Here is a 12,570-nt window from a genome sequence, read left to right as displayed (position 1 = left end):
TGGGTTCAGCGCTGGGCTCGGGGCTCTGGGCTGGGGGCTGAGGGCTGGGCTCTGCTCCAGGCTGGGCTGGACTCTGCTCGGCTCTGGGCTGGGGGCTGAGGGCTGGGCTCTGCTCCAGGCTGGGCTGGACTCTGCTCTGGGCTCTGGGCTGGGGGCTGAGGGCTGGGCTGGACTCTGCTCGGCTCTGGGCTCTGGGCTGGGGGCTGAGGGCTGGGCTGGACTCTGCTCGGCTCTGGGCTGGGGGCTGAGGGCTGGGCTGGGCTGGACTCTGCTCGGCTCTGGGCTCTGGGCTGGGGGCTGAGGGCTGGGCTGGACTCTGCTCGGCTCTGGGCTCTGGGCTGGGGGCTGAGGGCTGGGCTGGACTCTGCTCGGCTCTGGGCTCTGGGCTCGGGGCTGGGGGCTGAGGGCTGGGCTGGACTCTGCTCGGCTCTGGGCTCTGGGCTCTGGGCTGAGGGCTGGGCTGGACTCTGCTCGGCTCTGGGCTCTGGGCTGGGGGCTGAGGGCTGGGCTGGACTCTGCTCGGCTCTGGGCTGGGCTGGACTCTGCTGGGCTCTGGGCTCTGGGCTCTGGGCTCTGGGCTGGGGGCTGAGGGCTGGGCTGGACTCTGCTCGGCTCTGGGCTCTGGGCTGGGGGCTGAGGGCTGGGCTGGACTCTGCTCGGCTCTGGGCTGGGGGCTGAGGGCTGGGCTGGACTCTGCTCGGCTCTGGGCTGGGGGCTGGGGGCTGAGGGCTGGGCTGGACTCTGCTCGGCTCTGGGCTGGGGGCTGAGGGCTGGGCTCTGCTCCAGGCTGGGCTGGACTCTGCTCGGCTCTGGGCTGGGGGCTGAGGGCTGGGCTCTGCTCCAGGCTGGGCTGGACTCTGCTCCAGGCTGGGCTGGGGGCTGGGGGCTGGGGGCTGGGGGCTGGGGGCTGAGGGCTGGGCTCTGCTCCAGGCTGGGCTGGACTCTGCTCCAGGCTGGGCTGGACTCTGCTCGGCTCTGGGCTCTGGGCTGGGGGCTGAGGGCTGGGCTCTGCTCCAGGCTGGGCTGGACTCTGCTCGGCTCTGGGCTCTGGGCTGGGGGCTGAGGGCTGGGCTCTGCTCCAGGCTGGGCTGGACTCTGCTCGGCTCTGGGCTCTGGGCTGGGGGCTGAGGGCTGGGCTCTGCTCCAGGCTGGGCTGGACTCTGCTCGGCTCTGGGCTCTGGGCTGGGGGCTGAGGGCTGGGCTCTGCTCCAGGCTGGGCTGGACTCTGCTCGGCTCTGGGCTCTGGGCTGGGGGCTGAGGGCTGGGCTCTGCTCCAGGCTGGGCTGGACTCTGCTCGGCTCTGGGCTCGGGGCTGGGCTCTGCTCCAGGCTGGGCTGGACTCTGCTCGGCTCTGGGCTCTGGGCTGGGCTCTGGGCTCGGGGCTGGACTCTGCTCTGGGCTCGGGGCTGGACTCTGCTCTGGGCTCGGGGCTGGACTCTGCTCTGGGCTCGGGGCTGGACTCTGCTCGGGGCTGGACTCGGGGCTGGGCTCGGCGCTGGGCTCGGCGCTGGGCTCGGCGCTGGGCTCGGCGCTGGGCTCGGCGCTGGGCTCGGCGCTGGGCTCGGCGCTGGGCTCGGCGCTGGGCTCGGCGCTGGGCTCGGCGCTGGGCTCTGCTCGGCGCTGGGCTCTGCTCGGCGCTGGGCTCTGCTCGGCGCTGGGCTCTGCTCGGCGCTGGGCTCTGCTCGGCGCTGGGCTCTGCTCGGCGCTGGGCTCTGCTCGGCGCTGGGCTCTGCTCGGCGCTGGGCTGGGCTGGGGGCTGGGCTGGGCTGGGGGCTGGGCTGGGCTCTGCTCGGCGCTGGGCTGGGCTCTGCTCGGCGCTGGGCTGGGCTCTGCTCGGCGCTGGGCTGGGCTCTGCTCGGCGCTGGGCTGGGCTCTGCTCGGCGCTGGGCTGGGCTCTGCTCGGCGCTGGGCTGGGCTCTGCTCGGCGCTGGGCTGGGCTCTGCTCGGCGCTGGGCTGGGCTGGGCTCTGCTCGGCGCTGGGCTGGGCTCTGCTCGGCGCTGGGCTGGGCTCTGCTCGGCGCTGGGCTGGGCTCTGCTCGGCGCTGGGCTGGGCTCTGCTCGGCGCTGGGCTGGGCTCTGCTCGGCGCTGGGCTGGGCTCTGCTCGGCGCTGGGCTGGGCTCTGCTCGGCGCTGGGCTGGGCTCTGCTCGGCGCTGGGCTGGGCTCTGCTCGGCGCTGGGCTGGGCTCGGCGCTGGGCTGGGCTCGGCTCGGCGCTGGGCTGGGCTCGGCTCGGCGCTGGGCTGGGCTCGGCTCGGCGCTGGGCTGGGCTCGGCTCGGCGCTGGGCTGGGCTCGGCTCGGCGCTGGGCTGGGCTCGGCTCGGCGCTGGGCTGGGCTCTGCTCGGCGCTGGGCTGGGCTCTGCTCGGCTCTGGGCTCGGCGCTGGGCTGGACTCTGCTCGGCTCTGGGCTCGGCGCTGGACTCTGCTCGGCTCTGGGCTGGACTCTGCTCGGCTCTGGGCTCGGCGCTGGGCTGGACTCTGCTCGGCTCTGGGCTGGACTCTGCTCGGCTCTGGGCTCGGCGCTGGGCTGGACTCTGCTCGGCTCTGGGCTCGGGGCTGGGCTGGGCTCGGCTCTGGGCTCGGGGCTGGGCTGGACTCTGCTCGGCTCTGGGCTCGGGGCTGGGCTGGACTCTGCTCGGGGCTGGGCGCTGGGCTGGACTCTGCTCGGGGCTGGGCGCTGGGCTGGACTCTGCTCGGGGCTGGGCGCTGGGCTGGACTCTGCTCGGGGCTGGGCGCTGGGCTGGACTCTGCTCGGGGCTGGGCGCTGGGCTGGACTCTGCTCGGGGCTGGGCGCTGGGCTGGACTCTGCTCGGGGCTGGGCGCTGGGCTGGACTCTGCTCGGGGCTGGGCGCTGGGCTGGACTCTGCTCGGGGCTGGGCGCTGGGCTGGACTCTGCTCGGCTCGGGGCTGGGCGCTGGGCTGGACTCTGCTGGGCGCTGGGCTGGACTCTGGGCTGGACTCTGCTCGGGGCTGGGCTGGACTCTGCTCGGCTCGGGGCTGGGCTGGACTCTGGGCTGGACTCTGCTCGGGGCTGGGCTGGGCGCTGGGCTGGACTCTGCTCGGGGCTGGGCTGGACTCTGCTCGGGGCTGGGCGCTGGGCTGGACTCGGCTGGGCGCTGGGCTGGACTCGGCTGGGCGCTGGGCTGGACTCGGCTGGGCTGGACTCGGCTGGGCGCTGGGCTGGACTCGGCTGGGCGCTGGGCTGGACTCGGCTGGGCGCTGGGCTGGACTCGGCTGGGCGCTGGGCTGGACTCGGCTGGGCGCTGGGCTGGACTCGGCTGGGCGCTGGGCTGGACTCGGCTGGGCGCTGGGCTGGACTCGGCTGGGCGCTGGGCTGGACTCTGCTCGGGGCTGGGCGCTGGGCTGGACTCTGCTCGGGGCTGGGCGCTGGGCTGGACTCGGCTGGGCGCTGGGCTGGACTCGGCTGGGCGCTGGGCTGGACTCGGCTGGGCGCTGGGCTGGACTCGGCTGGGCGCTGGGCTGGACTCGGCTGGGCGCTGGGCTGGACTCTGCTCGGGGCTGGGCGCTGGGCTGGACTCTGCTCGGCTCTGGGCCTGGCGGCTGGGCTGGACTCTGCTCGGCTCTGGGCCTGGCGCGGGGCTGGGCGCTGGGCTGGACTCTGCTCGGCTCTGGGCCTGGCGGCTGGGCTGGACTCTGCTCGGCTCTGGGCCTGGCGGCTGGGCTGGACTCTGCTCGGCTCTGGGCCTGGCGGCTGGGCTGGGCTCTGCTCGGCTCTGGGCCTGGCGGCTGGGCTGGACTCTGGGCTGGACTCTGGGCTGGGGTCACACCTCTCCTGTGGTGGGAAGACTGCAGCTATTCCAGTCCCATTGGCAAAACATCAGACCATTGGGTGTTGTCAATTATCCGCAATGGCTATTGCCTAGAATTGATTTCTACCCCTCCAGACATTCCTCCATGTTACCACAGGCTGTCCCCAGAGCACAATGTTCTATTACAACAAGAAGTGCAATCGCTACTACTAAAACAAGCAATAGAATTGGTCCCACATTCTCAACAAGGAACAGGAGTATACTCACTATACTTCCTTATTCCCAAAAAGGATGGCACTCTCAGGCCCATCCTAGACCTCAGATCTCTAAATCTATATATCCTGTCAGAACACTTTTACATGGTAACTTTGCAGGACGTCATTCCACTACTACAAAAACAAGTCTACATAACTGCATTAGACCTCAGATGCGTATTTCCATATACCCATCCGTCCAGCTCACAGAAAATACCTCAGGTTTGTCATAGCATAACAGCCCCAAGAGTATTCACAAAATATCTAGCGGTAGTAGCAGCCTACCTAAGAAGGCAACACATACACTTTTCATATATAGAGGATAGGCTAATAAAATCAAGCAATTTTATACAATGCAACAACACACTCAATACGTAGAAGCAACCCTACATACACTTGGGTTCACTCTCAGCTACCAAAAATCTCATCTTCCGCCAGCACAGGTACACTAGGTTCTATTTTAAATACGCAAAGAGCCCTAGCATATCCAAATACACAAAGGATAGAAGCTTTCCAAAATCTCATACCACAAATACAGCCAAATCAACAATACACTAAGATTTATCATGAGAATCCTAGGAATGATGGCATCCCACATAGCAATAGTACCACCTACAAGACTCAACATGAGGACACTACAACAGTGCCTCTCACAACAGTGGTCTCAAGCACAGGGTCAATTGCAAGATCTACTGTTGTTGGACCACCAACGGGGTGGTCATTTCAAGACCCTGTGCCGCATACCACAATAACAGATGCATCAATGATAGGTTGGGGGAGTTCATCTCAACAATCTTAGCATTCAAGGGGAATGGGATTCGAAACAGAGAAATTTTCACATAAACCATTTAGAATATAGCTGTGTTCTTGCCCTAAAAGTGTTTCAACCCCTTCTCAGACACAAGATTGTTCTGATAAAAACAGACAATGACAGCCATATATTACCTGAGAAAACAAGGCGGGACACATTAGTCTCAACTGTCCCTTTTAGCCCGGACAATATGGAAATGGGCAATTCACAATCTCATTCATCTATTAGCAGATTACATTCCAGGAATACACAATCAGCTGGTGGATCTCCTAAGCAGGACCCACCAACTGACACATTAATTCACTTTCAGGTACTTCAATAGTACTTTCAAAAGTGGGGAACACCAGAAATAGACTTATTTGTAACAAGCGAAAACGCTAAATGCCAATACTTCGCATCTAGATACCCACATCCTCTATCCAAGGGCAATGTTCTATGGATCAACTGGTCAGGGATTTTTGCTTACGCTTTTCCCCCCCTCTCTCATTACTTCCATTTCTGGTCAACAAACTGTCAAGCGTCTTTCACCATGATACTTATAGCCCCAAGGTGGGCACGACAACATTGGTACACCACACTTCTAGACCTGTCGGTAGTACCTCACTTCCAAAACAGGCTGGATTTGTTAACCCAAAACAAAAATCAAATCAGGCATCGAAACACAAGTGCTCTCAACTTAGCGATTTGGCTACTGAAGTCGTAGAATTTTGATACCTAAAACTTCCATTAGAATGCATGGAAGTGCTCAAGCAGGCACGTAAACCTACCACTAGACAATGTTATACTAACAAATGGAAAAGATTTGTTTACTGTCAATCTAAAAAAAATAATCCACTTACAGCATCAATACAAGATGTATATTTCCAAGCTATAGAAGCTATCTACTTCATTTGCAGAAATCATATCTAGCTTTCTCATTCATTAAAATCCATTTTACTGCAATATCCGCATGCTTGCAGTCTTCAACATACCTCTCTAATCAGCGTTCCAGTTATAAAAGCCTTCATGGATGGATTACAACGTATTATTCCTCCTAGAACCCCACATGTTACTACTTGGAATCTAAATATCGTACTCACCAGACTTATGGGCCCACCTTTTAAACCCATGCATTCTTGTGAGTCAATTTTTGACATGGAAGGTCGCCTTCCTATTAGCTGTTACTTCATTGCGAAGTTAGGGAGATACAAGCATTCACTCTTGAAAACCTTTTTTCCAAGTGCACAAACATAAAGTTGTACTTAGTACAAATACCAAATTTCTGCCAAAAGTGTTATCACCTTTTCACATAAACCAAACAGTGGAATTGCCAGTTTCTTTCCACAGCCAGACTCAGTTGCAGAAAGAGCCCTTCATACTCTTGACATCAAAAGAGTTCTAATGTACTGTGAAGATAGAATTTCACGCAAGGGGAGTGACCCCTTAGGCAAGGGGCGCTCCCCTGGGGGGGGGGGGGGGTTATTTAATCTATTTTGATTAGGCAGAAACCACTAGGCACTGGGGATCTTTTTTTTTTTTTTGCGCCAATGTCATGCAGGGGGAGCAACCCCGTAGGCAAGGGTTGCTCCCGGTGGGGTAGGGGGGCAAGTTTATTTTAGGCCATTTCTGCCCCCCCCCCCCGCGCATGTCGGCCTATTGTTATTAGACCAGAAACCTCTAGGCGCCAGTGCACTTTTTTTTTTTTTTTTTTTTTTTTTTTTTTTTTTTTTTTAGAGATGGGGAGCGACCCATTAGGCAAGGGTCACTCCCCTGGGTGGCAAATTGTATTTAGACCATTTCTGCCCCCCTTGGGGAAAGATCTGCCGATTTTAGGTCAATCTGCCCCCAAGGGAGAAACCACTAGGCACCGGGGATTTTGTTTTTTTGCGCCAATGTCACACAAGGGGAGCGACCCCGTAGGCAAGGGTCGCTCCTGGACAGGGGTTGGGGAGGTGGGGGGGCAAATTTATTTTAGGCCATTTCAATATTTTTCTTTTTCAGTTGTTGTTTTCTTTAGGAAACCCTTGTAGGATCTACACAAATTACCCCTTGCTGAATTCAGAATTTTGTCCACTTTTCAGAAATGTTTAGGTTTCTGGGATCCAGCATTGGTTTCACGCCCATTTCTGTCACTGACTGGAGAGAGGCTGAAAGCACAAAAAATCATAAAAATGGGGTATGTCCCAGTAAAATGCCAAATTTGTGTTAAAACCCAATTATTCCTGATTCAAGTCTGCCTGTTCCTGAAAGCTGGGAAGCTGGCGATTTTAGCACCGCAAACCCTTTGTTGATGCCATTTTCAGGGGGAAAACCACAAGCCGCCTTCTGCAGCCACTTTTTCAATTTATTTTGAAAAACACGAAATGTTCACTGTATTTTGGCTAATTTCTTGGCCTCCTTCAGGGGAACCCACAAAGTCTGGGTACCTCTAGAATCCCTAGGATGTTGGGGAAAAAAGGATGCAAATTTGGCATGGCTCGCTTATATGGACAAAAAGTTATGAGGGCCTAAGCGCGAACTGCCCCAAATAGCCAAAAAAAAGGCCTGGCACAGGAGGAGGAAAAGGCCTGGCAGCGAAGGGGTTAAATTCCAGTAATGCAAATCCTTAAATGGGACTGACTGCATTAGATTTAACAGTTCTCTGGAATAGAAAGAAATGTTTAGTCTGTTTCCTACTGTGCACTTACATGTCCATTAGTAGTGAAAGTACACTGTACCTCATTCCCATGGAAACTGAATATAAAATAGCGCATGTTTTAGATGAAAAGATCCTCGTTGACCCTTTGTTGCTCCAAGAATGGCATTGACAACGAATCAAACTGGTTATACATAAGTCACTAAAAATGACAGCCGTTATTTTATGCTCGGTAATTTGCAGTAACGTTTTTGGTAAGGATATACACGCCTAATTTAACCAACTGTTTTAAACGTATACTGCTGTAACTCGCGTACATACACACCTCAAACACAAATTGTATATGCCCTTTCTTCAAATCCAAGGACTTGGGTTAGGAAATTTAAATGCACGTTATTTTTAACATTCCCTGCCTAATAAAAAGATGAATTTGAACACACTACTGCCTTGTGTAAAAGTTACTCTTGCATACCATTTTTAAATCTCGATTTTGGAATTTCATGTTTTGTACAACGTTCTTGGAACTGTAGTTTCATTGAATGGAATGCCGATTATGAAAAGGGATTCACGACCTGGGCATTACACATTTAGTATAGTAAAAGTATTATTTGCATTTGCGCAAGAGACGCCCATCACAATTTTCACTTTTACTGTTTTTATTACCAAAATGAGACAATTAAATTCTCATTAAACAGGGATTCTATCTAAACATCTACACCTCATTGAGCTAGAACGTTCAAGAGGCTGGGGAGCTCTGCCACGATTCAAATGAGTGACTTGCAGTTACCATACAAATGATGGTCGCTCTTAATTCACGGTGTTGAAATTTGCACAGCTGCTTTTGATATTTAATGTACCATGTGTCATCAACACACATTGTATCAAGTTGATACCTTTTAAGAGTTCAGCCAGTTTTGTCCAAAGACACCATTGGAAACAGTCTCTAGGTAATGTAAGCTCAATTTGCAGTCTGTTTACCATCTCCAGCTCACTTTTGTTGTAAAGTGTGCATTTGCAAACTACTTCAAAGTACGTGGACGTTTCTCTTTGATTTTTCCAGGAGTTTTTTTCTGACTAAGCCAGTTTTATTTTCTAAAGACTGTATCTGTTACTGGTAGTTGAGAATAATCAACCGTGCCTTTTATATAGGTCACACTAACTTCCGCCTCAGAACACAAATTCCTTAAAGTAAGTATCTTGGTAGACCTGTTTTGCATTCAGGTATAGATGGAGATTTCCAAAAAGGACCGCAGTACCCGTATTTTCTCTTTGTTCGGGAATATTCTGGCTATAACCATTAAAGGGACTTTCATTGCAAAAACATTCAGCACTGCAGAATACTTTGTAAACACTGCCTGTTGTCTCGGTTTTCCTTTCGGTGGACGTAGTTAGTTTGGTATTCATTTTTTCTTATACTTTCTTCCAAAATGTTCGCACAAATGTGCTTGTACAGCCTTTTCCGATGACACCAGCTTCACAAATACTGTTGCACATCATTGCTTAGCATATTTTGTTGTGTTAATTTCCTGAACATGCTGATGAGGCAGGGTAATCTTAAGCATGCCTTTTCAGTATCTGATTGGATCTAAAAGGAACTAATTTTGCTGTTAAACGAAATAAGATTTCACTAATCCAAGGCGTGGTTCTCCTATGGCCATGCATGGTGTGGATTGTGTATTAAATGCAATAAAAGTAGGGGCAAGCGAATACCTTATGCATTAATGATCAGCTGTGTTTAAAACGTTGCAGTAGATGGCCGAAGAAATACCTGGCTGGTGGATCTGTTCTAATAGCTGCATGCTTATTACCCACACACACTTACTGTTTAGATATTCAAGCAAGTAAACACAAGTATTTACACAGTCAGTGTTGAAACATGCATGTTCGATGGCATCTGTCGCTGTAGATACACATGTTCTGCATAGCTCGCCATCTGGTGTTGGGTCGGAGTGTTACAAGTTGTTTTTCTTCGAAGAAGTCTTTCGAGTCACGGGACCGAGTGACTCCTCCTTCTGTCTCCATTGCGCATGGGTGTCGACTCCATCTTCGATTGTTTTCTTTCCGCCATCGGGTTCGGACGTGTTCCTGTCGCTCCGAGTTTCGGAACGGAAAGTTAGTTAATATCGGAAGATTTTCGTCGGTATTGTTGCGTTCGGGATCGGCGTAGTTAGTCAACACCGCATCGAAGATCGACGCGCTCCGGTGCCCTTCGGGGTAGTTTTCGATCCCCCGTCGGGGCCTGGTCGGCCCGACCGCGTGTCGAACAACGTCAATGGAACGGATCCCGTTCCGTTTTTGTCCCAAATGCCACAACAAATACCCGTATACAGACCAACATTTGGTCTGTAACCTGTGCCTGTCGCCTGAGCACAGTGAAGAGACTTGCGAGGCCTGTCGTGCGTTCCGGTCCCGAAAGACACTCCGTGACCGTCGAGCCAGGAGACTTCAGATGGCGTCCACGCCGACAGCGCACCGAGAGTTCGAGGAAGAAGAGGAAGAAGAAACCTTTTCGATCCACGAATCGGACTCCGAGGAATTCGACGATCAAAGAACCGTGAGTAAGACGTCAAACAACACAGAAGAAAAGTGACAAGGCCCAGGGGACGCCACTGCCACCAGGCCATGGCTCCACCCATAAATTCGGTGACCGACCATCGGCACCGAAAAAGGCCAAAACTGTGCCGAGATCGTCCGACTCCGGTCAAGACACCGGCACGCAGCCTTCTCTGGATCGAGAAAGTGCTGGAGAAAAGCAACGACACCGAGATAGCGGTGTAGAAGCGGCTCGACGCCGAGACAGCGGCACCGACGAAGATCGAAGCCGAGAGGTTTCGATGCCAAAAAAGAAAAAAGCCATCTCGGAGCCGAAAAGAGATACAGGCAGGGTTTCGGTGCCGAAACAACCCGTAACCGACCCAGGTCCAGGCTCTTATACAGAGGAACAATCACTGTCCTCTCAGATGCGAAAGCATAGGTTTGAGGAAGAGCTGCAATCCACCGAAGTGGACCATACGCAAAAACGTATTTTCATACAGCAGGGAACGGGAAGAATAAGCACCCTTCCCCCTATTAGGAGAAAAAGGAGACTGGAGTTTCAAACAGACCAGGCGCCACAAACAAAAATGGTGAAAAAGGGGACTCCGCCACCCTCTCCTCCACCTGTAATTAACGTCTCACCAGCGCAAACTCCGTCACATTCCCCGGCTCACACCACCATGAGCCAAGGTGACCAGGATCAAGACGCTTGGGACTTATAGACGCCCCGGTGTCGGACAACAGTCCGGAGGCATAATCCAACAAAGCCCTCACCACCAGAAGACAGCTCAGCATACTCTCAAGTGGTGGCTAGAGCAGCACAATTCCACAACGTAAACCTCCACTCAGAACAAGTCGAGGATGACTTTTTATTCAACACCCTCTCCTCCACCCACAGCTCCTACCAAAGCCTGTCTATGCTGCCAGGTATGCTTCGGCACGCAAAGGAAATATTCAAGGAGCCGGTCAAAAGTAGGGCAATAACGCCAAGGGTGGAAAAGAAGTATAAGGCACCTCCTACGGACCCTGTTTTCATCACCACACAGCTGCCACCAGATTCCGTCGTAGTAGGAGCAGCTCGGAAAAGAGCCAACTCCCACACATCTCGGGATGCACCACCCCCAGATAAAGAGAGCCGCAAGTTCGATGCAGCTGGGAAAAGAGTCGCAGTACAAGCTGCAAACCAATGGCGCATCGCTAACTCTCAAGCACTACTTGCGCGCTATGACAGAGCCCATTGGGATGAGATGCAACACCTCATCGAGCATCTTCCCAAGGAACTACAAAAGAGGGCAAAGCAGGTGGTTGAGGAAGGGCAGAACATATCAAATAACCAGATACGTTCTTCTATGGACGCAGCAGACACAGCTGCAAGAACAATTAATACATCTGTGACCATTAGAAGGCACGCATGGCTAAGAACTTCTGGGTTCAAACCAGAGATACAGCAGGCAGTGCTCAGTATGCCATTCAACGAAAAACAACTGTTCGGACCAGAAGTGGACACGGCAATCGAAAAACTTTAAAAAGACACTGACACTGCTAAAGCCATGGGCGCACTCTACTTCCCGCAGAGCAGAGGAACCTACAGCACCTTCCGCAAGACACCCTTTAGAGGGGGGTTTCGGGGTCAGGCCACACAAGCCAGCACCTCACAGGCAACACCGTCCAGCTACCAGGGACAGTACAGGGGAGGCTTTCGGGGCCAATACAGAGGAGGGCAATTCCCTAGGAATAGAGGAAAATTTCGAAGCCCAAAAACCCCTACAACCAAGCAGTGACTCAGATGTCACTCACCCCCTCCACACAACACCAGTGGGGGGAAGAATAGGTCATTATTACAAAGCATGGGAGGAAATAACTACAGACACTTGGGTCTTAGCAATTATCCAACATGGTTATTGCATAGAATTCCTACAATTCCCTCCAAACATACCACCAAAAGCACAGAATTTATCAAAACAACATTCCGAACTCCTGGAAATAGAAGTTCAAGCACTATTGCAAAAGAATGCAATCTAATTAGTACCAAACACACAAACTCAGGAGTCTATTCACTGTACTTCTTAATACCAAAAAAGGACAAAACACTGAGCCCAATCCTAGACCTCAGAATACTAAACACCTACATCAAATCAGACCACTTTCACATGGTCACGCTACAAGAAGTGTTACCATTGCTAAAACTACAGGACTACATGACAACCTTAGACCTCAAAGACGCGTATTTCCATATACCAATACATCCGTCGCACAGGAAATACCTACGGTTCGTATTCAAAGGAATACATTACCAATTCAAAGTATTGCCTTTTGGTTTAACAACCGCACCAAGAGTCTTTACAAAATGTCTAGCAGTAGTGGCTGCACACATCAGAAGGCAGCAAATACATGTATTCCCGTATCTAGACGACTGGCTAATCAAAACCAATTCACTAACAAAGTGCTTACAACACACAAATCAAATCATACAAACCCTTTACAAACTAGGGTTCACCGTCAACTTTGCAAAATCCAACATTTTGCCTTGCAAAGTACAACAATACCTGGGAGCCATAATAGACACAACAAAAGGAGTAGCCACTCCA

General features: G+C 53.3%; 2 protein-coding genes across 2 annotated transcripts in view; one reads left to right on the top strand and one right to left on the bottom strand.

The window, feature by feature from the left end:
* The window catches only part of RPL22 (ribosomal protein L22), a 74,849-nt gene that overhangs the window by 45,464 nt on the left and 16,815 nt on the right, over positions 1 to 12,570 (top strand). The gene's annotated exons all lie outside the window — the stretch shown is intronic.
* Positions 1 to 12,570, bottom strand: part of LOC138302225 (proline-rich protein 36-like) — a gene marked incomplete at its 3' end in the record, with an annotated part of 30,170 nt that overhangs the window by 3,089 nt on the left and 14,511 nt on the right. The window contains exons 2-3 of the mRNA XM_069242550.1: positions 2,774 to 3,811; positions 73 to 2,687 (exon numbers count right to left, since the gene is read on the bottom strand). Coding sequence (XP_069098651.1) covers positions 73 to 2,687; positions 2,774 to 3,811 — 3,653 coding nt within the window. The remainder of the gene's footprint in view (positions 1 to 72; positions 2,688 to 2,773; positions 3,812 to 12,570) is intronic.

The sequence above is a fragment of the Pleurodeles waltl genome, chromosome 6, assembly GCF_031143425.1.
Source record: "Pleurodeles waltl isolate 20211129_DDA chromosome 6, aPleWal1.hap1.20221129, whole genome shotgun sequence".
NCBI classification, from domain to species: domain Eukaryota; kingdom Metazoa; phylum Chordata; class Amphibia; order Caudata; family Salamandridae; genus Pleurodeles; species Pleurodeles waltl.
This window is presented reverse-complemented; position numbering and strand designations above follow the sequence as displayed.